Source organism: Aspergillus viridinutans (assembly GCF_018404265.1).
Source record: "Aspergillus viridinutans IFM 47045 DNA, scaffold_2, whole genome shotgun sequence".
Taxonomy (NCBI): Eukaryota; Fungi; Ascomycota; class Eurotiomycetes; order Eurotiales; family Aspergillaceae; genus Aspergillus; species Aspergillus viridinutans.
In genome coordinates, this window is record NW_025091218.1 from 3950697 (window position 1) to 3975545 (window position 24849).

General features: G+C 49.8%; 9 protein-coding genes across 9 annotated transcripts; 4 read left to right on the top strand and 5 right to left on the bottom strand.

Annotated features, from left to right (window-relative positions):
• Nucleotides 1–141: 141 nt before the first annotated feature.
• Nucleotides 142–6418, bottom strand: Aspvir_004802 (uncharacterized protein; the record flags this gene model as incomplete). The annotated part of the gene is made up of 10 exons (XM_043268024.1): nucleotides 142–253; nucleotides 306–453; nucleotides 505–985; nucleotides 1048–1451; nucleotides 1512–1606; nucleotides 1672–2674; nucleotides 4930–5005; nucleotides 5058–5238; nucleotides 5296–6109; nucleotides 6187–6418. 10 exons carry the CDS (start codon nucleotides 6416–6418, stop codon nucleotides 142–144), a joined length of 3546 nt encoding a protein of 1181 aa, XP_043123959.1.
• A 415-nt stretch (nucleotides 6419–6833) lies between these two features.
• Aspvir_004803 (oxygenase MpaB family protein) lies at nucleotides 6834–8392 on the bottom strand (the record flags this gene model as incomplete). Its single annotated transcript, XM_043268025.1, has 4 exons — nucleotides 6834–7082; nucleotides 7146–7872; nucleotides 7927–7955; nucleotides 8018–8392. The coding sequence occupies 4 exons, from the start codon at nucleotides 8390–8392 to the stop codon at nucleotides 6834–6836; spliced, it is 1380 nt and encodes a 459-aa protein (XP_043123960.1).
• Nucleotides 8393–9658: 1266 nt separating this feature from the next.
• On the top strand, nucleotides 9659–11986 carry Aspvir_004804 (H(+)-transporting V1 sector ATPase subunit A; the record flags this gene model as incomplete). Its single annotated transcript, XM_043268026.1, has 5 exons — nucleotides 9659–10012; nucleotides 10086–10170; nucleotides 10248–10915; nucleotides 10974–11870; nucleotides 11930–11986. The coding sequence occupies 5 exons, from the start codon at nucleotides 9659–9661 to the stop codon at nucleotides 11984–11986; spliced, it is 2061 nt and encodes a 686-aa protein (XP_043123961.1).
• Nucleotides 11987–12760: 774 nt separating this feature from the next.
• Nucleotides 12761–15308, top strand: Aspvir_004805 (dynamin-like GTPase vpsA; the record flags this gene model as incomplete). Its single annotated transcript, XM_043268027.1, has 8 exons — nucleotides 12761–12783; nucleotides 12853–12922; nucleotides 13014–13108; nucleotides 13183–13933; nucleotides 13996–14637; nucleotides 14690–14951; nucleotides 15003–15087; nucleotides 15140–15308. 8 exons carry the CDS (start codon nucleotides 12761–12763, stop codon nucleotides 15306–15308), a joined length of 2097 nt encoding a protein of 698 aa, XP_043123962.1.
• Nucleotides 15309–16452: 1144 nt separating this feature from the next.
• On the top strand, nucleotides 16453–16807 carry Aspvir_004806 (uncharacterized protein; the record flags this gene model as incomplete). Its single annotated transcript, XM_043268028.1, has 2 exons — nucleotides 16453–16692; nucleotides 16754–16807. 2 exons carry the CDS (start codon nucleotides 16453–16455, stop codon nucleotides 16805–16807), a joined length of 294 nt encoding a protein of 97 aa, XP_043123963.1.
• A 221-nt stretch (nucleotides 16808–17028) lies between these two features.
• Aspvir_004807 (carbon-nitrogen hydrolase family protein) lies at nucleotides 17029–18121 on the bottom strand (the record flags this gene model as incomplete). The annotated part of the gene is made up of 4 exons (XM_043268029.1): nucleotides 17029–17360; nucleotides 17426–17838; nucleotides 17892–17980; nucleotides 18047–18121. 4 exons carry the CDS (start codon nucleotides 18119–18121, stop codon nucleotides 17029–17031), a joined length of 909 nt encoding a protein of 302 aa, XP_043123964.1.
• Nucleotides 18122–18609: 488 nt separating this feature from the next.
• On the bottom strand, nucleotides 18610–20480 carry Aspvir_004808 (glycosyltransferase family 2 protein; the record flags this gene model as incomplete). The annotated part of the gene is made up of 3 exons (XM_043268030.1): nucleotides 18610–19604; nucleotides 19657–19891; nucleotides 19953–20480. 3 exons carry the CDS (start codon nucleotides 20478–20480, stop codon nucleotides 18610–18612), a joined length of 1758 nt encoding a protein of 585 aa, XP_043123965.1.
• Nucleotides 20481–22332: 1852 nt separating this feature from the next.
• Nucleotides 22333–22895, bottom strand: aspf1 (major allergen and cytotoxin AspF1; the record flags this gene model as incomplete). Its single annotated transcript, XM_043268031.1, has 2 exons — nucleotides 22333–22743; nucleotides 22812–22895. The coding sequence occupies 2 exons, from the start codon at nucleotides 22893–22895 to the stop codon at nucleotides 22333–22335; spliced, it is 495 nt and encodes a 164-aa protein (XP_043123966.1).
• A 795-nt stretch (nucleotides 22896–23690) lies between these two features.
• Aspvir_004810 (DUF3632 domain-containing protein) lies at nucleotides 23691–24543 on the top strand (the record flags this gene model as incomplete). Its single annotated transcript, XM_043268032.1, has 2 exons — nucleotides 23691–24099; nucleotides 24155–24543. The coding sequence occupies 2 exons, from the start codon at nucleotides 23691–23693 to the stop codon at nucleotides 24541–24543; spliced, it is 798 nt and encodes a 265-aa protein (XP_043123967.1).
• Nucleotides 24544–24849: the final 306 nt, after the last annotated feature.

A 24849-nucleotide genomic window follows, 5' to 3' on the forward strand; every position in this document is an offset into this window, starting at 1 on the left:
ATATGCTGTTAAGAGTGAAGGAAATACTGAATCTAGGAATAAAGGGGCGATTCTGTGTCTTTTCGTCGAAGGCTCTTAAAATGCCTTCTCGCGATGCCAGCCAGACCTTTGGGATGAAAGCAATTTCGTGGACCGGGTTGCTCAGAAACTTGACGTTGATCGTAGTGCACTCGTTCGTGCAGAGCCATTCACTGATACCGCCTCTCTTTTACTAGCTGGGGCATATCGCTGCATGTCACGTTCGCGGGTCCAGCTAGAGTGTTTGTTAGACGAGGTCGACAGAAGTGGACGACGTTATGACTTACATTCTGACAAAGCAGTCATCACCTGCGGATGCAAACATTCCAGGATTTGTAGGATTCCAGGATATCGCGTTGACACAACCTGAAATATGACCCTCCAACGTTTCTACTAGCGTACCATTTTCTTTGTGCCATATGTAGACCCGAGAATCTGCACGCTGTCAGCCTGGTACATGCATCTACACGGGAGTAAAAGACACACCTTCGCTACCACTGACAACAAAGTTTTCACCTGCGCCACCAAAGGCGCTTCTGATGACGAAATGACCCTGTTTTTGTCCCTGGAAACGCCTGATAACCTCTGTAGTGTCAAGGTCGATCAGCTGTATCTGACCTTCAGACAGGTTCACAAGCATATATCGTGAATCTCTGCTGACAGCGACAGAAGTGGGTTTGCTCTTCAGTGCGAGACAATATTCCTCCTCGTGAGTCGCAAAGTCATAAACATGAATTTTTTCCTCGACATCCGCAGCGATCAGTCGGCGTCCATCGGGAGTGATGGCGCAATCTTGAACCCTGAAGCCACCATGCCATGTATACAGGGGATCGCCTCGCATGCTCCAGTGGCACAGTTGGGAGCTTAAATCAAGGGACGCTGTCACAAATGACTCCCCATCTGCAGCCCATACGGCAGCCGTTACGGGCTGCCGATGATGATTGATGGTCAGAAGGCAGCGGCCGGTCTGTATTTAAGTTAAATTAGAGACGATAGACGGCCGCCAGAGATTGATGAAGACATCCATACCTCAACACTCCACACGCGGGCTTTCTTATCCTGGGAGCACGTAATGAGCTTAGTATCATCAGGACTCCAACTGACGTGGGCAACACCCTCCTCGTGCTTCTCCAACTGCCGGTACACAGAAAAGTTGGTTGTGTCGTAGATGTATACATGACGGTCCCGCCCGGCCGTGACCAACTTTGAGCCATCATGGGAAAATTGGCAATACCAGACCTCATCTGAATGCTGACTTAGTTCGACTGCGGTACGGAGTGGAAAATCATTTCTATCGCACATATGATCCGAATATAGCGACGGAGGGGTTGCAGTATTATGATATAAGCACCTGTTTATTTGATTTTGCTTGACATGATTTAGCAAAATCGCAAGACGGTTGTTTGGAATCATCACGGATGGGGATATGGATTCTGAAAGGAGATCAGTACTAGGGTCATCAGATGCACACGAAGGTAAATATCTGTACTGACTTGAGAGTTCAGATAATAACCGCTCTCGAGAAGAACTTATGGGCCCTTCCCAGCCAGCTTGGTTATGCAGATGCTCAGGAGGACACATCAACAAGCTACCAGTCCGATCAGTACCACTGAAAATAAAGGAGCTAGGGTCGGGGTTCCTTCTGGAACTCACCTCGAAAGGGCATGAAGGCGTCCAACGTCATAGTTAAGAGGGGTCAGTTCGTGCCGAAGCACGGTCAAGGCCGAGCCAAGATCTCGTGCTTCTAACAATTCGAGAAACTTTTGTTGCCGCAGATAGAATAGCATCTCATTCTTCTCAGCATTTTCCACCAATAGCAGCTTCTCTGTGGTTTCAGGTTTCCCAGAGCTGAAGCCTGTATCTCGCACATCTGCATCAGGGGTGAATGATTGAATCAGGATATCCTCCGCCTCAGCCCAACGCCCCTCAAGAACTGCCTTCCTGAATATACCAACTGCCGGACTTTCCAGCTGATAGCCGCTTTCCATGGAAAGTAGCGAGGCAGCTCCGTCGTATCCTAGCTCATACAGACTTTGTATCAGTATCCTAGTCACTTCTTCTCGGTCGTGCCCGAAATAAGAGGAAGACTTCTTCGATGTTTTCGAGGAGCCATTCTTCTGAGATTCGCCATTTGAGGAGGAGTGTGCTGGCTGGCTGTTGGAAGAGTGAGCAAAGACGGTCTTCCGCGACGGAGATGCACTCAGGCCGTTTGACGCTTGGGAGAAGCCATTTGCACTGGAGATACCATCGGGCCGCATGTTTGCCAGGCGCCTGCGCTTGGGGAACGGTGGGTGTTCTTCCGGCGAAGTATGAGACTGAACGGAGGCCTGTTCCTGACAAGGAGTGTAATTTCCCGAAACACCTCCTGTTCCCCCAGTGGAAGCAGATGTATCGATCGTACTGAAACGTCGACGGCGGGGAGCAGCGGATGTAGGAGGATTGTCGATAGAAGGTGCTGTACTGTTACTCCCAGCACTTGACTCTAACCGTGATGACGATGGGATGCCGTCCGTAGAGCTCCTCGGAGGAGGAGCGGAAGTAAATGACGTGGGCTCGAGTGGGATAGGAAGGTTGGGGCGGTCGGGAGCGACGGAGGAGGGTGTATTAGAGGAAGAGTTGTCTGCCAGGTCGAAGATCGGTAGATCTGCCCTTCCTCCTGGCTCTGGAGCAGAACCAGGCGAGCAGACCTGAACCAGTGGCGGGTTCACCGATACACGCCGGGAGCTTCAGTTTCACGTGTAAGCTTGTCACAGGCCGTCAAGCTCGACGATTCCTGTATGTCTGAAACTGGATTATTGACGTCGTTATGGTAAGAGAGAAATCCAAGTTGTATGTTTATCTGAGCAAAGAGTGGAAGGACGTCGATCGTAGACTCGATGGGCGGAGGTCTTATCGGGGCCTGAGAGTGAGACAGCAGTCCGGGGGAGGGGGAGCCCAACGGGAGCGGTGACGAAGGGGGCACTAAGGAGCCGGAAAATGGCTGTAAGGAAGCCGAGCAGCTTGGTTGATAAGCTCGAATGCACGAAAACAAATAACCACAGCGAAGAAGGAAATACGCTGCAGCGAGAGGTGAGGTTGGAATAAGACGCCGATTCAGTGAAGGTTGAGGTTGAAGTTGAAGCAAGCGGCTGATCGCCTCGTTCGTCGTGGGGCCAGGACAAGTGACTCTACGTCTTAGGGCGACGAGTAATGCCCATCTTTCACAAGTCTGATACCTGTGAACGTCTACAAAATACCTTATGAATTGCTTCCTTCAAAAATTACGTCTCTGATCTTGAGATTATGAGCTCCATTGCATGACAGACAAGGAGTCCGTCGTCTCTAATGTTGCTGTGGGAGTCACAGTCCGGCATATTTGTGGGAAAAGGAGCATCATCACCATCATACCTTAGCTTTCAAGTCCTGATACATTTGAATCTTCGACATCTTAATATTGTTCTATCTACTGCCTCGGAATTTTCGAGACAGCTCTTAGCCAGCCGGACAAACAAAGGCAAGTTCAGGGATAGAGCTTGAACAGGAGCATCTGGATCACCTGAACAGGATCACCGTTGATAAGCTGCAGCTGACTATCCGAACACTATATCACGTTGAAGATAACATCTCTGGTCATTCATAGGTGGGATACAGTAGAGCTACGGATATTCGAGGGACGGTGATGGAGCTCAATCAGCACAACGCATCAGCTGCCCACTCAGTGCCGTTGTCTGGTCACGTAGCGTCATTCCCTGTTTGATTCGATGCTGATGATTGTTTCAAACGTTCCTGGATAACTTTTCTTTCACACATGGGCAATGTCCAAGTCTATTTTGCCTTTTGGGTATTTACCATGCCATCGAATCTACTATTGTACGAATCATCGATGAACTAACTATGAGCAACCCCGCGTATTTCCCATTCCCGCCTCGGGAGTTGGTGTTATTGTTGAATCTCAAGCCATCTGGTACCACTCCAACATACCCAGGTGGCAGTACTATTCTTGAGACAGAGAGACGGACATCCCTATTTGCTGTTGGATTTTCTCTGGCAAGCTATACTGTAGCCGACCTGGAAATCAAATCGAGTTAAATCGCTGAGACAGTGTAAGATATCTCACCACAACAGATAGACAGCAGCATCAGGCATATGTTTCAAGACAACGCCTCGTATTATTGCACCCAGATTCAAGCACATTCCACCAGTTTCATACCCAATCAAACCACATCGAATGATTCAATTTCCGGAATGTTCACAGCGGCAAACCACAGTGGAATGCGGCCTCTGACCTCATCATGATGCTGGTCTAGAACTCGGCTATTGCCGCCGGAAAGTATATAACCCTCTGGCCATGGCCCTTTTGTCGATTCCCACACGGTACTCACCAAGACCCCAATCAGGATACCCGGATTCCACTTCCTCTGATCATTCTTCTACTTCTTGAACATCTTATTCATCATGGGAGATACCTGCACCTGCACTAGCTCCGGCGACTGCCCCTGTAACGGACCTCAGGCCTGCACCTGCAGCAACAACTGTGCTTGCAAGGGTTGCGGAGTACGTATCTCTTGGACTCGCATCAGGAAACTGGTGAGATGACTTGATAAAGGATGGATATGAGGGCTGACCTGCACTTGGGTATAGAAGTAAACCTCTAGCCTTTCTCTATGATTGCTGCAACGACGTGAATCAGTCCAGTAATGTTCGACGGGTGGCGACGATGATTTGAATGAGGACAGTCTGTCTATACCATCATATAATTAAATACCATTGTGATTTCATTGTTCAATCTTACTCTGATACGTAATCCCGGTATACTCTAGTAGGAGAGTCTACTATAAGCTAGTCTAGACGTACATATACAGGCAGTAGAAGCAAGAGCTTTAATTCTGTTCATGGACATACATTCCTATTTTTGTAGATTCTAATTCTTACCATCCAAGGCTGCTCGGGATGCCATCAAAGCGCCTGTAATGGTAAAACATACAAATGGCGAGAGCATATACATGACCTGCGACTAATCAGCATTCCCACCATACCTTAATGAGAGAGAAATGTCTTACAGTCAGAGTCTTTGCGACGGCCATCTTTTCTGCTTCTGAAATCTTTGCCAGCTCTGCAAAGCCTGATATCACCAATGCAGGAGGCCCAGCTGGCATCAGCATCAAGCTGAACCACAAGATTGGATCGTAGCGGACAAGGCTCGTTCGTTTGGCCAGCATGTAGATGAGGGAGATGCTGATTCTGTGACCTTGATGGTTAGTGCTAGGTACAGCAAGCGTCCGGACACCGAGCACTCACGCAGGCCAAATGACAAGGCGAACCAGGAAGATTGTCACAATTGCTTTCTTAGGTATCTCCCCGGAATTACCACTGGCCTTCATCCTCTGGAAGCTAGCACCCAGTTTTCCACCCACAACGAAGATCTGTAAGGTCGTGAACAACTTGCCGATATTCTTAACGCTCGACGTAAGCCAGGCGTTGAAGATCCCGCCTTCCTCGTAGGGTCTGAAGAATGCTCTGTGCAACTGAGGGACGAGACCAAGCGTAGCACCGATGATAGTGCATAAGATCGCAACGTCGGCAAACGGCGACTCAAACGGCGCCATCAGTTCCTGCTTCACACGCTTGGGCAAGAAAGCTGACACCCAGCGGCCTACACGCCTGAACTTGCTGGAGACCTTGCGCCGGGCCTTTTGCGCGCGCTCCGGCAGAAGCGAGGTCTCCTCGTCGGCTTCCCCGTCGTTGTCTGCGTCGTCGTCATCGTCGCCGCTCTGTCCTGCTTCAGCGTCGGTATCCTGTGCATCTCTCCCTTCGTCCTGGTCATTGCCATTCTGGAGCATCTTGGGTCCGACGGCGTAGCCGATGGTCTTGCTGACGACAGCGCAGAGGAGGAAATAGCTCTGAGCGCGGGCAATCGCGTCGGACATGGAGTCACCGTCTGGAATGATCAGTTTCAAACTTCCCACGCTCTCCAGAGATTGCAGGAGGAGCAATGGCAGCGAGGTGGTGTTGTTGAATGCGCATGCAGGCGTTACCCAAACTGGGAGTCCCAGGCCTCGTGATACAGCGTGAGCGAGTCCGATGGAGGCAGAGGTATACAGAGCCGCCCATACTGTAAATTGAACAATCAGTCTCCCAACCAGGCTACTATTGTTGGTGAACTTGGTGACTGTTGCGGTAATGCCTCACCTAAGACAGGAACATAGTTCAGGACAATGTCCGCATGCAGTTGTTCGCCTAGATGGACAACAATTAAAGCTGGAAGAAAGAGCTTCACGCTCAGACCGGCCATATCACTTATTGAGCTCTCCTTCACCAGTCGAAGCCGTTCGGCTATGGCTCCATAGCTCATGGTAAGGAGGACTGAGACACATGCTTGGAGCGCGCCGAGGAACGGTGTGATAATTGGGCCCTCCAGCATGACGGACTACAGGGGACTGATAAAGCTTTGAGAATCAATTTTTGGGTCATCCCAATGGCGTGTTTAATGTGCCATTGCATGTTCTTATGGACTTATCTAATTCTCGCTGGTCGTGATGGATGTCGTCATCATGTCGAAAGAAACACAGGGGCACAGTGGATCTGCCCGCCAGCTCATGCGACAAGTTGCCAAAACTGAACAGCCTGGTCTTACTGTCGCTTCCATGGACGGGCTTTCAGGATACAAGGAGAGCTCCAATTAGACAAGATCTTAATTCCACCTGGTGAATGAATTCTAACCAACTCCGGAGCAAATTTAGTCGTAGCAGGTTTGCCTTTCAAACTGCCCTGGAGAAGTGGTCTGCTACCCACCCAAGTTTAATGATCTCTAACCCTTGCTGAGGAACATTCGTGCCTTAGGAACGGTGTAGTTTATTTAGTAAGTGCAAAATGCTGCCCAACAGTGCGCCAGCAGCAACAATGGCAAACAGAAGACCCATAAGCGCCAGATACTCTACCCCACGCTTGATCCGCTTTGGTGATTTGCGTTTCCCCAGTCGTGTGGTACGAGTGTAGAAAGGCACATATTTGAATTCGAAGAATGTCTCCCCCCCGAGCCCTTCGTCCTTGTCATTGATTAGCTTATAGTATTTCCTGCGACGAAACTGCGATTCATCAGCACAGAGATAGTCGACAGTTAGTGCCTGAAGCAAGACGCGTATTCTCACCTTGATCATTGCTTGATCAATAGGCGGAAACAATCTGAAAGTGTAAGCAAACCACATCACGACAACGCAGTACCCATATACGAGCGCCTGGTAATAGAGGTTGGGCCGCGGAATATCGAGCTCGTCAGACAGCTGCTTGCCATTGAGGTGCCGAACCATGGCCTCCATAAACTTCTTGGATGCATAAGTGGGAGCGGTGTCTTCAAGACTCAAGATGATGTTCTGCGCCAAAATCTTACTCATTTCGGTGGGATCTATTTCCGACGCGAGGAGGGATTCCATCATGGCTTTTCCCTTAGCCCTCGTCTCGAGGAACTCATGCGGTGTGCCCATATAGTACGCCACCAGCCGCCACAGGGCGAGGTAGTCATCAATCTCTCGCTCTCGCAGCAAGATACCCTGCCGAGGCAATCCAATCCAGATTACGCTTGTCGAAAAGGTATTGATAGTGGCTATGCAATCAAGGTCATTAATAGGAATGCCGAAGTTGTCAACATCGTAATATTCAGGCTTGTTCTTGACCAGGTGCAATATTCGTGAACGGACAGCAGCGTGAAGCAACCGCACCCGAACAGATGAGGCGTGACCAGCTCTTCCTGGTCTCATGGAATCCACAGACCCGACGACCTGAAGAACGTGTTGAAGAGTCTCCAGCATCCTGCGTCGTGCGACATCCGCGGAGAATCCTCCAGTCCTTGCTAAAGTTTCGACGACGCGTCCAGAACCCCTGCCGCAAATGTTAGTTCAGTTTCATTGATAGTGTTGCAATAAGTAGTCGGACATTCCGCCCAATAAACTCTGAAAAGTAAGCTATATATGATGTTGACGTTAGTCCATCATTTGCAATCTACAGAAAAATGTTCCAAGCTTACCACGTTGAGCACTGGCATTCCATAACGGTAGAATACTTCTTGTCCTCTCTTAATCTGTTCCCAGTCAACCCAGTCAGGAATGGTGTTGATCTCGTCCCAGAATTCTTTGATCTTGAGATCATCATCATGATGCTTTTCTAGCAAAACGTATAGGTCTCTCTTTGCTGGTGTGGACGTCGATTCTTCGTTCTTAGTAGTGTCTCGACGAGGTACAGGTGAGATTTCATTTAGCCTTTGAAGACAGTCATCTGCAAGCTTGTCGTAAGTGAACATCAGCGGACGTAGCTGTTCCGCTGGTCGATGAAGATCGGTCCATTCGAACTTGTAACCCCAGTAGTCGCACACATCCTGGGCTTCATGGTTTGATGAAATCATATCTTGTAGCACAGCAAGTAAGCTTTCACCCTATGCTGAATATATCACGTAGCGTGCTTATGTTGTCATGGAAGAGTGCTCTGTAGAAGTTGTTCTTCTGAGCAATTCCGGCAACAACCTGAAACATCCTCCCGTATATACAGTGCTGCTGGCATGCACCTGCTCGCATGAGTTTGAAGCTGGAAGGCCATGTTTTCCGACAAGCCAAACCGAAGCTGCCACCCATGGATCGAGGCAAGCCACTAGTGGCTAGGCGGCTTTGCGGTTTGACATGTGAACGCAAGATAGAACTATTCCAAGAGGTAGACTAGAGCACAGTAAGGTCAAATGACTCTGTGTGGGGGAGTCTAGGTAGATCCTATCTCTGTGGATCATAGTTGTCACGGCCATGTGTTATGCATGTGCAAGTATTTAGCCCTTCAATCTTACTCTATCAGTCCCTGATCATGGATGGGCTTATGGAGGCAAGGGTATGACGGGTTCCAATGGTTGTCATGACCAGAGCTGAGTCTCTGCCCCAGGCACCTACGAGATCTCCTGATTATTATCAAATGGCTGCCACGAAGACAACGCTCTGAAAGGTCGACCACGACTGTCCATATTTAGACCTTAAGAGATGTGCCGATGAAGTGCATCAATTCTGGAATTATGGAGCATGGTAGGTCAGAAAAAGCATATAGTGTGGTTGACACTCAGTGCGCTGAAGTTTCCACAAGAAGGCCTCAACTGTGTGTTAAGAACACAGTTGGTGCTCGATCTTCCAGTGGTCGGTAAGCAAGCGCCTTATCTTTTCAAGGCTCTGAAGATGTAGTCCAGTCTATCATGCTTCTTTAGAGACATTCCTCCAGAAACGAATTGCTGTAAGGTTCGACCTTCTGTCCCTCACCATCTACTTACTGATAGATCAGCAGTCGCAGGCTGCATTCTTGGACCAAGTTCATGGGCCTTATAGTGTCTGAAAGTGGTGTTAGCTGCAGGTCAAAGATTGTATTAAATTCTCTGTAAAGCCTCAGTCAAGCTTCTTCTAACCGCAAAGTGCACCAGCAAAATCTGGAAGTAAACGGCCAAATGTTAGATAGTGGTAACAGAGACCTCGACGGCACTTGTTTTGATTTAGTGCCAATACAGGACTGGGGCAGACAAGACCAAGCCGGCTGTGTAGGATGGCTGAGTAAACTTACGATCCCATCAATTTCCCTGGTAGTTTGAGTGATCTGCGGCATATGTGCCTTCTTGTATCAAAAACCAATCCCACTTACGAATTTGATGCTGGGTTTGGGTAGACCTCGACTCAAAGCACGCCCCTCCTTGCTGGACCTGATTGCCAGTCGCGGCGTGGTTGATCTCTCCGAATCCAAGCCGTCATCACCGCCCGGACCAGACGAACTGCCACCGCTCCCCGTTTCACCCACTTCAACGACCTCTAGCTTAAGTAGCAGCAGCAGCAACATCGAGCTTCCCTCATCCCCGTCCTCTTCATCCATACACACACCAGTTCCACGTATAATGGCTCCTTCTGGTAAGGACAAGACTGGTGAGGACCAGAATGGCATTATCTTCTCCATATCTGGCCCCGTTGTGGTGGCCGAGCACATGATCGGCTGTGCCATGTATGAGCTGGTAGGTCATTATTGACGTTTCAATATATGGTCGAGCTTAGTTTAGCTGACTGAAATGCTCTTTCCAACTTTAGTGCAGAGTCGGACATGATCAGTTGGTTGGTGAAGTCATTCGACTCGATGCAGATAAGGCTACCATTCAGGTATACGAGGAGACAGGTACAGCTCCGCATCCACATTTTGACGAACTGTTACTGGCAACTATGAGTCTAACGTTTTCCTCTTCCATTCTCTAGCTGGTCTAACGGTTGGTGATCCTGTTATGCGGACGGGCAAGCCTCTCTCGGTCGAGCTTGGTCCCGGCTTGTTGGAAACAATCTACGATGGTATCCAGCGACCCCTGAAAGAAATCGCTGCTCATTCGAAGGGCATCTACATTCCTCGTGGTATTGCAGTGAATGCATTGGATCGCAAGAAGAAGTGGGACTTTAAACCCGGCAAGTTCAAGGTCGGCGATCACATCACCGGGGGTGACATTTGGGGTACCGTATTTGAAAACAGCTTGTTCAACGACCACAAGATCCTCCTCCCTCCCCGCGCTAGAGGTACCATTACCCGGATAGCTCCTGCTGGCCAGTACACTGTTGAAGAGAAGCTCCTGGAGATTGAATTCAACGGACAGAAGTCGGAACATGGTATGATGCACTCTTGGCCTGTTCGTGTGCCCAGACCGGTCAATGAGAAACTGCCGTCTGATGCGCCCTTCATCGTCGGCCAAAGAGTGCTGGACTCTTTGTTCCCCAGTGTACAAGGCGGTACTGTTTGCATCCCGGGAGCTTTCGGTTGCGGAAAGACTGTCATTTCTCAGAGTGTGTCCAAATTTTCCAACAGTGATATCATCGTCTATGTCGGTTGCGGTGAGCGGGGTAACGAGATGGCGGAAGTCTTGATGGATTTCCCAGAGGTACAGGAACTGTGGCCTCTCCTAAGATGATCGCATGCTGACGAAACTCTTTATTTAGCTGTCCATCGACGTCGAAGGTCGCAAAGAGCCTATCATGAAGCGTACATGCCTGATCGCCAACACATCGAACATGCCTGTTGCCGCCCGTGAAGCTTCCATCTACACCGGTATCACGATCGCCGAGTACTTCCGTGACCAAGGAAAGAACGTGGCTATGATGGCGGACTCTTCCTCTCGCTGGGCCGAGGCTTTGCGTGAACTTTCTGGTCGTCTGGGAGAAATGCCTGCCGACCAGGGTTTCCCTGCCTATCTAGGTGCCAAGCTCGCCTCCTTCTATGAACGTGCTGGCAAGAGTATCGCTCTCGGAAGTCCCGAGAGAAATGGCAGCGTCAGTATCGTCGGCGCCGTCAGCCCTCCCGGTGGTGATTTCTCCGACCCCGTCACCAGTAGCACGCTGGGTATCGTGCAGGTATTCTGGGGTCTCGACAAGAAACTTGCTCAGCGAAAACACTTCCCCTCGATCAATACATCGATTTCATACAGCAAGTACACGGCCATTTTGGACAAATTCTACGAAAAGCATCATCCCGAATTCCCACGTCTACGAGACCAGATCCGGGAACTGTTGTCCAAGTCCGAGGACCTAGACCAGGTTGTGCAGTTGGTCGGTAAGGCGGCCCTCGGTGACTCGGACAAAATCACCCTGGACGTCGCGGCCATGGTAAAGGATGACTTCCTGCAGCAGAACGGTTACAGTGACTATGATCAGTTCTGTCCCCTCTGGAAGACCGAGTATATGATGAAGGCTTTCATGGGCTTCCATGATGAGGCACAGAAGGCCATTGCTCAGGGGCAGAGCTGGAGCAAGGTCCGTGACGCCACAGCTGACATTCAGACCTCTCTGCGTAGCATGAAGTTTGAAATTCCAGAAAACCAGGCAGCGGTTACAGAGAAGGTCAGTCCAATTTTCCCTGTCAAAATCGGTAGTCTCTCGCCACTGACAAATCTACACAGTATGAGAAGATCCTTCAGACCATGTCGGAGAGATTCGCTTCGGTGTCGGATGAGTAAGGAGACGAAAGTCCTGAGAGGAGATACTTTCTTTTATGTCTATTAGAAGCCTATATGTAGCAAGTTCATGTCTCTGTAATTATTTGAGTCGACTTTTCTTGTTCCGCAAGCTAGTGCCGACTGTCGAGTCCTTGTGACTTTTTATACACTTGATCTTTGATTAAGGGCTATATACAAGTGCACCTAGATAGCGTCAAGTTTATCTATCTCGCGCGCTAACTGCTAGAGCGACTTTTTCTGTAGAAATGAAAGTGGTAAAGATGGGACATAAGAGTCTATCATATCGTAAACTACCTCATGATGCGTACAGAACTTGATGCCTGTTGATCGCGAAGTCGGTGGCTGATGTTAGGCACCACTGTTAAAGCGGTCTCGGGTGGCCACAGCCACATGACGGGTGCAGCGATGGCTCTCGTGAGCGACAACGTTAGTTTGGACTTCAGTAACAGGATCGTTCTCCAAGTATTTCATAATAACTAGTACTGAAGCCCTTATTCTCAGAGGATAGATACAAGGAGTTTCGTTGGACGGTGCAGTGTCCATAAGTTGATGCCTATCATTCCTCCGTTGCCCATCTATTTCTATATTGATCTGGACCGCAAGCGAAACTACACTTGGCCGCATTCCCAACTCTTCCCGCTCTTTCCTACCCACAATCAACACTTCCTCCAAGCGAAGGCCATACACTCGAGTCTCATCTTTTTTGAGTCCAAATCTTCTGTTCTACTCCAGAAATAGTTCTGTGCGATCGCTTTCTCTACACAGTTGCCAACCATGGCAAGCCCGACAACAACCTCGTGCGCATACCCCTGTTCCCCCGAGGCCAAGCTCCGAAAACGTTAGCTAACTTGTATGATCGGTGGCAGTATAAACGTTAATGATCCCGGCTTGATCTCACTGGTGAACAAGCTTCAAGATGTCTTCTCGACAGTCGGTGTAAGTGTCTCATCCACTGTTTGGAGATCTCTTTGCTTTGATGTCCTAGGCGAGCCCCTCTGCCCGATACTGACACCGCTTGTCTGGTTAGGTTCACAACCCCATTGATCTGCCACAGATTGTAGTGGTAGGCTCGCAATCCAGTGGCAAGAGTTCAGTTCTCGAGAACATCGTTGGAAGGGACTTGTAAGTTAACTGTTCCTGCGCCTGCGTCTGATGTGCTATGAATCGTCGCTAATTAAGGTTGCCCGCTGCTCCAGCCTCCCTCGTGGATCGGGAATCGTGACTCGGAGACCCCTCATCCTACAGCTTATCAACAGACCTTCAAGGAACTCGGTAACGAACGGAGTCAAGGAGGAAAAACTAGAAACTACGGACAGCGAGGCGAACGTCGACGAATACGGCGAGTTCCTCCACATCCCCGGACAAAAGTTTTACGATTTCAACAAGATTCGCGAGGAGATTGTGCGGGAAACTGAACAGAAAGTCGGTCGCAATGCCGGTATCTCGCCAGCGCCCATCAACTTGCGAATTTACTCGCCCAATGTCCTGACCCTCACACTGGTCGATTTGCCCGGTCTCACCAAGGTCCCAGTCGGCGACCAGCCCAAGGATATTGAACGACAGATCAGGGATATGGTTCTCAAGTACATCAGCAAGCCCAACGCGATCATCCTGGCGGTCACCTCTGCCAACCAGGATCTTGCCAACTCGGACGGATTGAAACTGGCGCGCGAGGTGGACCCCGAGGGTCAGCGCACTATTGGTGTGCTAACCAAGGTTGATCTGATGGACGAGGGTACGGATGTGGTGGATATTCTTGCGGGCAGGATTATCCCTTTGCGACTGGGTTACGTCCCTGTGGTCAACCGTGGCCAGCGTGATATTGAGAACAAGCGTCCCATCTCATACGCACTGGAGCACGAGAAGAACTTCTTCGAGAGCCACAAAGCTTATCGGAATAAGGCTTCGTACTGCGGAACACCATATCTTGCCAGGAAGTTGAACTTGGTATGTATTATTGGTTCAATCATATCATCAATGGAATTTTCAGCTGACTTCCCGTTCTCAAGATCCTTATGATGCACATCAAGCAGACTTTGCCCGATATCAAAGCGAGAATTTCGGCCTCTCTCCAGAAGTACACGGCTGAGCTCTCCCAGCTTGGCGACTCGATGCTCGGAAACAGCGCCAATATTATCCTTAACATCATTACGGAATTCAGCAATGAGTATCGCACGGTTCTGGAGGGAAACAACCAGGAGCTGTCTAGCATCGAGCTTTCTGGTGGTGCCCGTATCAGCTTTGTGTTTCACGAACTGTACTCGAACGGTATCAAGGCCGTTGATCCATTCGATCAGGTGAAGGATATCGATATTCGAACAATCCTTTACAACTCTTCCGGTTCTTCTCCTGCACTTTTCGTCGGAACGACCGCCTTTGAGTTGATCGTCAAGCAACAGATCAAGAGACTGGAGGATCCCAGTTTGAAGTGCATCTCGCTGGTCTACGACGAACTTGTGCGCATTCTGGGTCAGCTTCTCAGCAAGCAGCTATTCCGAAGATATCCCATGCTCAAGGAGAAGTTCCATGCTGTTGTGATCAGCTTTTTCAAGAAGTGTATGGAGCCCACAAACAAGCTCGTTCACGATTTGATCTCGATGGAGGCCTGCTACATCAACACTGGACACCCCGATTTCCTCAACGGGCATCGTGTAAGTGACTTTTGGCTCCAATTTCTTTGTAAACGATCCTGACAGAACGCAGGCTATGGCAATTATCAATGAACGCCAGCAAGCGAGCAAGCCTACGCAGGTAGACCCGAAGACGGGCAAGCCTCTGCCTCCTCGTGCAAACAGCCCGTCGGTCGATGCCGTAGCCACCACAGACAACAATGGTTCTGGATTCTTCGGCAGTTTCTGGGCATCCAAGAACAAGAAGAAGATGGCTGCCATGGAGCCTCCTCCACCCACCCTCAAGGCATCTGCCACTCTTTCTGAGCGTGAAGCTACAGAGGTCGAGGTGATCAGTAAGTTTTAGGTAGAACCTGCTAAGACAGCAGAAACTAATACGCGGATAGAGCTTCTTATCACTTCATACTTTAACATTGTCAAGCGCACCATGATCGACATGGTTCCCAAGGCCATCATGTACACTCTCGTTCAGTAAGTGGCATCGACAGCTTCGACTGAGCTTTGTGCTAACTTTTGGCTTCAGGTTCACCAAGGATGAGATGCAACGTGAACTACTCGAGCAGATGTACCGTAATAACGAGCTGGACGAATTGCTCAAGGAGAGCGACTACACCATTCGCCGACGGAAGGAGTGCCAGCAGATGGTGGAGAGCCTGAGCCGCGCCAGCGAGATCGTCAGCCAAGTTCAATGAATGTCCAACGACACCCTAGATTGCCAGCCCCAGTCTCTCGTTGATTCACCTTGCCATCCATACTGGATCTTCCTGGACCTTTTTGGAGCGGATTCTTGTGTCGGCTTTGAGGATTTATACCTTACGTTATATTCTTCGCGGGGTTTTCCAAGGGCTCTAGAGAAAGTATGTGTTTCCAGATGTCCGGTTGTCAAGAGATCCTATACCACGAATTTGTATTGCCTAATGATTGCTGTGGATGATTCGTTTTTCCTTCTTGATTTTTTATTAGAATTAAGAGAGACGTTTATGAGTTCAGCATGATATCCTTTCCTATAACCTGTACATATCAGTGAATAAATCCTATCGCTTGATTCTATCATTCTTCTGACTTTGACTACTTTATTCACCTATTGTCCGTTCAGGTGGCGCAGCTATTGTGTATTCACCTCGGTATACCTGAGGGGTAATGGCGCTGAAAGATTACCAAACAGTTACAGAATAAATGACACACGTCAGCCTCACGAAAACAGTTTAGCGCCATCTGTTTAAAGTTCAACACGTGCCATTATAGCGCTCAGTTAGCGTCATATCTCGAGCCAATGAGCGTTCAGTATGGTGAACTGCAGAAGTATACTGATTTGGAAGTATATTAAGTCCGGATAGACCCTCGACAAGGGCATATTGATACTCAGATCTGTAGGAAGAGACGAGAGAAGTAAGAAATTATAAATGACAAGATACAATGAGGTGAAACATGTAGTGAATGGCGGGGGTAGCTCGATTATCTCACCCTCACTTCCTCGTCTTCATCTTCATCTCCTTCTCTTCTCTATCCGCCATCGAGGAGGTTATTTTCTAATTATCTTGTCGTCCTACTGGAGATTTTCTGTCTGTACTGCTTCTCAGAGCCGCTTACCTATCGAGTCATCTTTGCGCTGTATCATTTGCCTCGTCTTCGCGGTGTTAACAAGGTATGCCTATTCCGATTCCGCTGCGAGGCCGGCGTCTACGTAGCATACAGCTAACAGACCCAAAAGACCAGAGTAATCTCTACAAACATTCTCTTAGTCTGAACCCTCTGTCTTCCTTTCTACGGTAAGAACGAATCCTCACTCGGTTTGAAGCAGATGCAGATAGATCTAACACGCTGCCAAAGTACAAGATGTGCGAATACCTCCCCGTCTACCACAAACCCACCGGCTGCGTTGCCTTCCCCAAGCACGTCGTCGAAGTCAAGGTGTACCTCGCTTGCTTGGAGATCATCAATGACCCGACTGGCGCGAGGGAGCGCTGCGATGACAAGGACTGTCATTTGGCTGGGTCGCTTGGTTCTACTCGAACTCGGGCGGAGTGTCCTCATTGTATCTGTCCTCCTTGGGGGGTGATTGAGCCGTTGTATATTGTAAGTTGTCTGTGTGGGTTTGTTGGGTTGGTGTTGGTGCTGGTGCTGACTTTGTGGGTAGGTGATCAGGGACCAGGAGTTTGCTTCGTTGATCGCTCAGGGTGGTTTGTTTTGATTGGTTGAGGAACACAACCTGGTGTGACTGGACTCAAATGGACGGAGTGGATAGGTGCATCGGTTGATATCGTGTCGTCCTTTTGGTGATACCATTTGCGGAGCTGAAGCTTGGGTGGGATGCGAATGAAGATAACGGCCTTTTGAATTTAGTTGAACGTGGCTGGTAGCGCCAACAATGAGAAACGTCTTATGAACAGGAAGCTTCCGATATCACTTCCTCTATTTTGTAGTACTATGGCGGTAGACATAATGCCAGCCTTCCTTGGCCAAGTCCTCGCGGACCCGGTAATTCTCCTCGGCAATCTTCAACAGTCCCAAGTCCATATCCACCACGAGCACGCCTTCCTCGCTCCCCATCTTACCCACCGGCCCGACAATGGGCAGCGTGACGCGGGACATACCGAGGAACTTCTCATCGGCACCAGCAGCATTGACGAAGACAATGGCGCAGGTATTCTCGAAGCAGCGAGACGTCAGCGTCGACTCGAGGAAGAGTGCTTCGGAGGCGGGGTTGTATGATAGCGCCTCGGGCGAGGCATCGTAGCGAGTCCCTAGGTGGGTTGGGTCAACCGGCGATTCTTTCATAAATCAAGCAAAGAAAGAAGGGGCCACATACAAAAAGTAGGAATAATCACCACTTCCGCCCCATTGGCAATGAGTTCCCGGAATGCCTCCGGGAACGCCAGATCCCAGCATATCAGCAGCCCCACTTTACCAATTGGCGTGTCGAATACCTCGTGCGGCGCCTCGCCGGACGAGGTGAGGTGAGGCCGCTCGGGATGCCAGATGTTCTTCTTCCGGTAGGAGCCGAGGATGCTGCCATCGTTGGAGATGAAGTATGCCGTGTTGTAGAGGCTGAACTGTTCTTTCCCCTCGGCTTCGGTCTCGTGTCTTTGGACGATGCTTCCCGGGACGAGGCAGATACGGAGCTCCTTTGCGAGGGCTTGGTAGGCGGATAGGTACTTCTTATACTCGCCTGCCTGGACGGCCCAGAGGGGGTCCTCTGGAGCCCAGCCGTTCAGATGGTATCTAGTCAGATTAAGTTAGACTGTTTTTACGATGCCTCCAGACCAATGACTTACTCTGGTAGGACGGCCAACTCGGCACCTTGGGCGGCCGCATCTCGAATGTAATTACATGCTCTGGCGTGGTTTTCTTCAATCGCGAGGTCCTGATGAATTCAGGCGTTAGATGGGGCTTAAAGGGGAATCTGCGGTGCGCTCCAGATAGCAGTCACCGTGGTGCCCCTGGTGGTGACGTAACTTGCCTTGATGTGCCATTGGATCACCGCAACTCGACGGATCGGCGCCATTTCAAAGGTTGTGGATTGAGACCCTCAATATACGGTTCTGAGAATCTTTCGAGGATGTGGTCAGGGGATGTACACTCGATTGTACTTATCTTGAAGGAAAGTTGGAGAATTAGGCCGTTGGGGTAACTTGTGGAGTTGAGTATCTCCATACCCCGCTTTGATGAACCTCCTACGCAGTACTCAAACGGTCAAACCTTCACACATCCAAGAGTCACCTTTGTAGTTACAATCTCGCCTCGATGCTATGCCAGTCGGTCTCCATGTCATTCTATGCAGCATGTGTTAAGGGTTGAAGTGACCTTTTACCATGACAATCATTCACACAGTGACTGTCTGGTCTCGGCAGCAAGTTTCGAATGACTGATTTCAAGAACAAAAGACGTCCCATTATCATTAATATTATCTGATATTATATGGTCTATCTAGCTTCATAAGTCATACGTATTAGTGTCCGCTTACGCGGTCGTTCTTCAAGCAATGTGTCGGAGCTAGGCCATCGCTCCAGCCACCGAGAAAGTCGGCTTCTTGCTCACCCGATATACCAGCCTGTCGGTCCAGAAATGCGAAAAGACAGCATGGACTGTTGGAATTCCTCCGAAGATAGTTCCTGCAACAGGAAAGCAGACGCGCTCCACTAGCTGCGCAGGACTCAACCAGACCCGTTCTGAGAACCCTGCATCAGCCACATTTGCTTCTTGCATATCTGTTTTCCGCGTGCGCACACAGAGTGCATGCCAAGGCTCGTACAGAAAAATGCAGATATTCATTCCAATAAATGACGATGCGCGTAGCAGGTTGGTAAGATCGAACGCCCATGCCATGGTCGGATGGAGGGAAGCTGGAGGCGTCAACAGAGTATAGATAGTAGAGAATAGCATGAGTATGATCAGATGGCAAGGAAGGAAGTGAGCTTCCCAGAGCAAATGTACCAGGGCAAAGTGCCTGGGCCGGAAGAACAGGCAGCGGCAATGGGAGCGAATGTAACCGATAGTACGCCGTGCGGCAAAGCCCGAGTCAAGTGCACCCCACATATGCCTTAATGCCTGTCGATAACGGGCACGGCAGGTATCCAACGACCGTCGCCAGCCGCGTCCAGTATCGCTCGAGACGTTGCACTGACTTGCGGGGACGTAGACCGGGCGAGTGATGACGTTGCCCGCGGTCTCAAAATAGCACTTGAGCATCATATGCATGTCTTCCCCGATCGCAGTAGAATCACTGTCCCAGCCACCAATCCTCTCGGCCAGAGACAGCGGCAACGAGTATACCGATGTTGGGATTGAAACGCACGTCCCAGGGTACATGGTGGACAAACCGGCGAATCCCCAAAGTAGGTCTGCGCAACGGACCAGAACTGGAGTCTCGTGCGAATTGCGGTCGAATATTATAGGGCAGCAATATAGAGTCCGATCTGCTTCCGAGATGTGCGCATAATGAAGGCGCCGGATCTCTGTAAAGTAATCCTGCCAAAAATGCGTATCGGCTATAACCCGGTTAGGGCTATGAATTGAGCAGAGACAGGGAACAACACTTACCATCCATGACCGTAACAATCACATCACAGTGTCCCGAGTCCAGCTCGGCCCTGTGAACTTCCATAACGTGCCGGGCTGCAAAGGCCACATTTGAGCTCTTTCCTGCTATTTCGCCAGGTAAATCCGCAGGGTGGAAGGTAGCATGGATATGGCGGAAGGACGGCTCGAATGCTGATGCCAGCTTGGCCGCTTTTTCGGCGACACCGGCTTCTTTCTGTTCCATTGCGAGGTATATCTGATTTGCGAAGATCCAATATTAGTTGCATGAAGCAGGAACGGTCTCGTCCAGCACCCACCTCATACTGCATCCGTGCCCTTGGGTGGCTGGCCAGAACATCCAGGGTAGTCCGCAATGTATGTAGGTCCTCACAGTAGTTCGGAACGATGATTGCGTGAATGACCTCCAGTCCATCAGAATCGCGAGCCGTGTCGCTCATCAGTGGATCAAATACGTCCGAATCCGTGTCTGTGAGTGTCGAAGTGTCCGAGAGCCATTTATCTTTGTCCACAGAAATGCGAGGTTGCGCGAAGTTTCGCCGCTGGATGGCCTCCTTTGTCTTCCGGGTCACACTGAAAAGGGCCCACCCCAGACGCGTGGTAAAGGCGAACATACTGACATGAACAAGGACGGTGTATATGACAAACAACTGCTGGGCCATGTTGAGATGGTGCGGCTGAGTTCCCGGCGAATCTTTTGGCGCTGATGGCAACGGGGCCTTCCATTTCCAAAAGGCGACTGCATCACTGGAGGTCAACCGAAGAAGTACAATCAATGCAATGATACTGAAGCCAGGCAAGCAGCGTGATGCCCACTGGAAGAGCATTTTGTGATAAGCCTGGTTAGTAAATACCTGCTGCAGAATCCTTCACCCCGCAAAGGGGGGAAACTAAGCGGTTCTCTACGAGAGGCCATGGTATATAACCGTCAAGATGCTAAGAAAAAGGGGTATTGGACGAAATGGCCCTATTTCTCATGACCTCCACAGGGGCACACAAGGTAGCGGTCCGCTAGAAGCGCTAGAGTATATTGAGTGTAACGGCCTGACGAATGGACCATTGACAACATCAGAATAAGCATCATGGCCCTATCATTCGACGGTTCAGCTCCAGGAGGCTGTATATGAGGATCAGCGATAGAGACAAGGTTCGTTAGCCGTGGGAATCTGATACAGGCACTAAAGTGCCTGCAAGCGTTCGGCGGGCTGTGATTCTCAGGAGGATTAGCAGAAACACCGTATCAGGCTCCTTCACTTGAGAGTCAGCAGGTCAAACCCTCTTCCACGTGCCTAACCAAAAAGGAATGAGGTGTTAACCGTGAGCGACAAGGGCTTAAAACGGCTTCAGAGTCGGAGGCTAGCAAGAAGAAAGTGCCTTAGCAGTTCTCTGGGCGATAAAAATCGGGCTCTTTCCATGCTAGCAACGCTCGGATCAGCTGTGGACACTCCCAAGCTTGGAAGGCCACTAAAATGGCGGTATCAGGATTCAGGAAGAGGTCAATTTCCACCCGTCTGTCCAGCATAGCACGCTCTATGGGAGTTCAGACAAACGCCATGAGAGGTTCTTGAAAAGCATCCCATGACCATTCGGAGTACAAGCCGGAAAGGGCGACTATCATTTCCTAGCTGCTGTGAAGTAATTTGGGCAATCAACAGTGAACTCGACACCGTGCAGTAGTGTCTGAGTGATGGAGGTGGTAGAATGGCAGCCAAGCAAACGCCTGAGGCAGGCACATAAACAGTCTTTACCCTTTTGGGACACTCACACGGGCTACGAAAGAGGAATGGAGACCGCCCACGTGATCGCTACGTTGATCTCAAACCAATAGGCTCGGGCCAATGAAGAAGCAGCAAAGACCGCGTGGGCCAGTTGATGGGTCAATCCAGTCCCTTGTCAGCTTCTTATTTCGACCCGTCTTCTTATCTTTAGTCATCCAGGATGCTGATCAAGAGGTTAAACGGTCACAGGAGGCTTGAGAAGATTGAGGAAATGCATTCCATTCAGCCGAATGCTCGAGTGGTCATGGTCCTAGCGGGCTATATGGATTGACGACCCATGGTCATGTCTTCACCCAAGACTCCGCGATAGACACTCGCCCACTTTCTGGGGTGTCTCAGCTGATTCGACTACTCCCTAAGTGCCTATGGCTAAGGGTCCAATGATCTTCAAGCAAATCCTCACATGCAGCCAAACTTGCCTTTACATCTCTACCTTACACATGTCAAGACGCCACAGACATGGCTAGATAAGGGCTTCACACGCTCAGACTATGCCTTTAATCACGGAGGGTGCACAAGACTTCATGAGTAAGCCACTTAACCTGTGCGACCAGTCATGGTGCGATCAACACCTTTAGCTGGAATTTAGATCACATACAAGAGAGCTCGACTGTCCTGTCTACTAGTTGCTAGAAGCTTCCCAATCTCGCTTGCAAATGTAAAGGCAATAATATTACCCCGACACGAGCTGATATTCGAGTGACACTAAACACTCTATCCAAAATATCTGGCAGTGAGTGAACGAAATATCTGCAGCAATTTGCTCTTCAATGATAAACAGGCATGATTCTTCGACTCCCCAGACGCCCAAATCTACCCGAGCAGTAAATGAAACGCATATTATGGTTGAAGAAAGGAGTGGCAGCAGCTCAATACCTTTCAAGACATAATACTTATCTAACTAATGAGAACACAGTCTCAACTCTCCCTGATTCCCCCGCTCATGCGCCACAATGCCGCAAAACACCTTGTTGGGATAAGTATAGAGGACCCTCGCCGGACCTGGGTCTTCCTTGGGTTTCTTCGAGTCAAATTTATAGTCGTGGCCATCCGGGAAAGTCGGGAACTCGAGGAGGTAGTGGTCATCCTTGCCCATGCCGTTCTGGCTGTGCTTCGGAGGACGGTCACAGTCGGCTTTCCCGAACTTAATGGGCGTGCGACTCTTGATGAGCTTGCCATCGCCGTCGCAGCCGTTAGTGAACCAGTGCGGGTAGCTGCTACCAGCCTTGCCGTCGGAGAGAGGTGCGTGGTGAGAGTTGCTCTCGGCTTTGGCATGATTGTAGACAAGCCGCTTGTCTTCCCATTTATTTGACTTGGGATTCAGTTGTTGGTTGATGCATGTCAGCTACCCTCTCAAAGGCCTCTTAAGGCGACTCTTACCGCACGAGCGTCGAGGGTCGAGGGAGCAGCTAGAACAGACACGGCTGTGACAGCCAGCAGGAAAAGACTGTTGATTGCGACCATCTTGGACGTAGTCAGGACGACTGTGACAATGTCTTCCGATCTGGTTGCGACAAGCGGAACATCCAGCAGCTTTTATATCTGACATTGCTGGTTCAGGACATCAGATTGTCACGAAAATGCGTCTTTTGTCCCCTGCACACCTCAGATGATGTTGGGTGAGCATCCCTGTATGTAGAGGTAATTCTTGGGGCCAGGATACGCCACTTACTGGATAAATCGGGCATTGAACTACCAAGGAGAGTGAGAGCTTTGAACCCAATGTAACGTCGTCAGCTTAGAGGCATGAGATGTTTGATCTTTGGGGTCAAGTTACCTAATAGAGAGACAAGGCATGACCGTAAGCTTATGGAATATATCCTTGGCCCAAGCTTCATGCATGTCAGCTCTGAAGACTAGACCGCGGATTGCAACATCACAAGAGCTGCAAAGGGCACTAGTCTACCCTTGCAGGTGAGACAATGAGCTTTTTTTAAAGGAGACGACTGGTTTGAAATGCCTCGTTGTTGCCTGATGCCATTTTTTGGCCCCAGGAACACATGCCATTTGAACCACTGCTGACCTGGTGTCAGATTCCCAAGTGGACGGTGTCAGAACAACTCGCCTCAAAGTCTCGAGTCAACAATACATTTCTACTTTGATTCTCTTTCTCTGTTCTTTCTGCTTCTCTCGTCTTCTTGTTGTGGCCCATATCGCGCAGTCTGTATCTCACTCCGTCTTGTTGTTCCGCGCTTTGTTCATCACACCAGTTAAAACTACCATTTTCAACTCCAAAGTAGAGGGAGCTACCATCTCACTATGTCTTCTCTTCATCTCGAATTAAGAGACGACGATCCATGGTTTATCGAGGAAAAAATCTTCCAGGTCCTGCTGGACTACCTACAAAATCCCACCGCATCCCCCGCACCCACGGCCCAAGCACTAGATCGACTGTTTCCTGCGAACCGACCTGACGAGGATCAACTTGCAGGCGAGCCGCGCGAGGACCCAGGAAGTTTTCTCTGGCACTTCTGGGGCGTGGTTCATAATGTGGCCCAGCAGATCCCCTACACCGCTCCTGAACAGGACAGACTCGCAGAGCTGATCAAAGCCTTGAAAGATCTATCTTCCCAGACAAAAACAGTCTACATGGCGTCATGGGACCAGACCTTTGACTTGTGGGGAGATTTGCCGATGCTAGGTCCAACGTTCAGGGAAATGTATGATCGTAAGTATAGATTTCTGCGAGCCGCATCGGGATCTTTCTATTGACAGATTGATAGGTATGGTATCTCTCACTGATGAGGAGGAGCGTGAACATTGGCAGAGCTTGAATGCTTATGCTGCTCGCTTGACTAGAGATGGCTCTGCTGATTTGATCCTCTTCGCGAAATATGCGGTCGAAGGAATGTTAGCAGAAGATTTGGAGCAAGGGCTCGTCGATAATGTCCTCAGATGTATTCTGGAATGCAGGATAGCTGTGGCTGCGGAATGGGTCATACATTGTGGACAGAGACTTGTGGCCCAAGAAGATGGAGGGATTGATACGGAAAATTGGCAGAGGTGCAAGGAAAGGTTCAGCGACGTCTCAGATAATGGCTCGATGAGTCCGGAGACTCAGGAAAGAGCTCAAAAGGCAAAGCAGGTCATGGAAGCTCTGCAGCCGGGATGAATAAGTTTTTTACTTGAACTCGGCGGAAGATGTGCCGTACGATGTAGATCTGCACGTAGGATTGCGGCAAATGCTCACATCTCAAAACTATCTAAAAAAAGAAACCCTCTATTTCCAGGAGAAAACTGTCCTGTTCAACTTTCTCCCCCGAATTCATATGAGGTCTCTGTCCTGTCAGGCACCACAAGGTCGCGTGACCCACAGTTACTAGTGAGCGTGCCTCGGGATCGGGCGCCAAGAGAGAAACAAGGAACAAGACCCAAAAGAGGATGCGGCCAGACTTCGGGAACGTCGGCTGCATCTTAT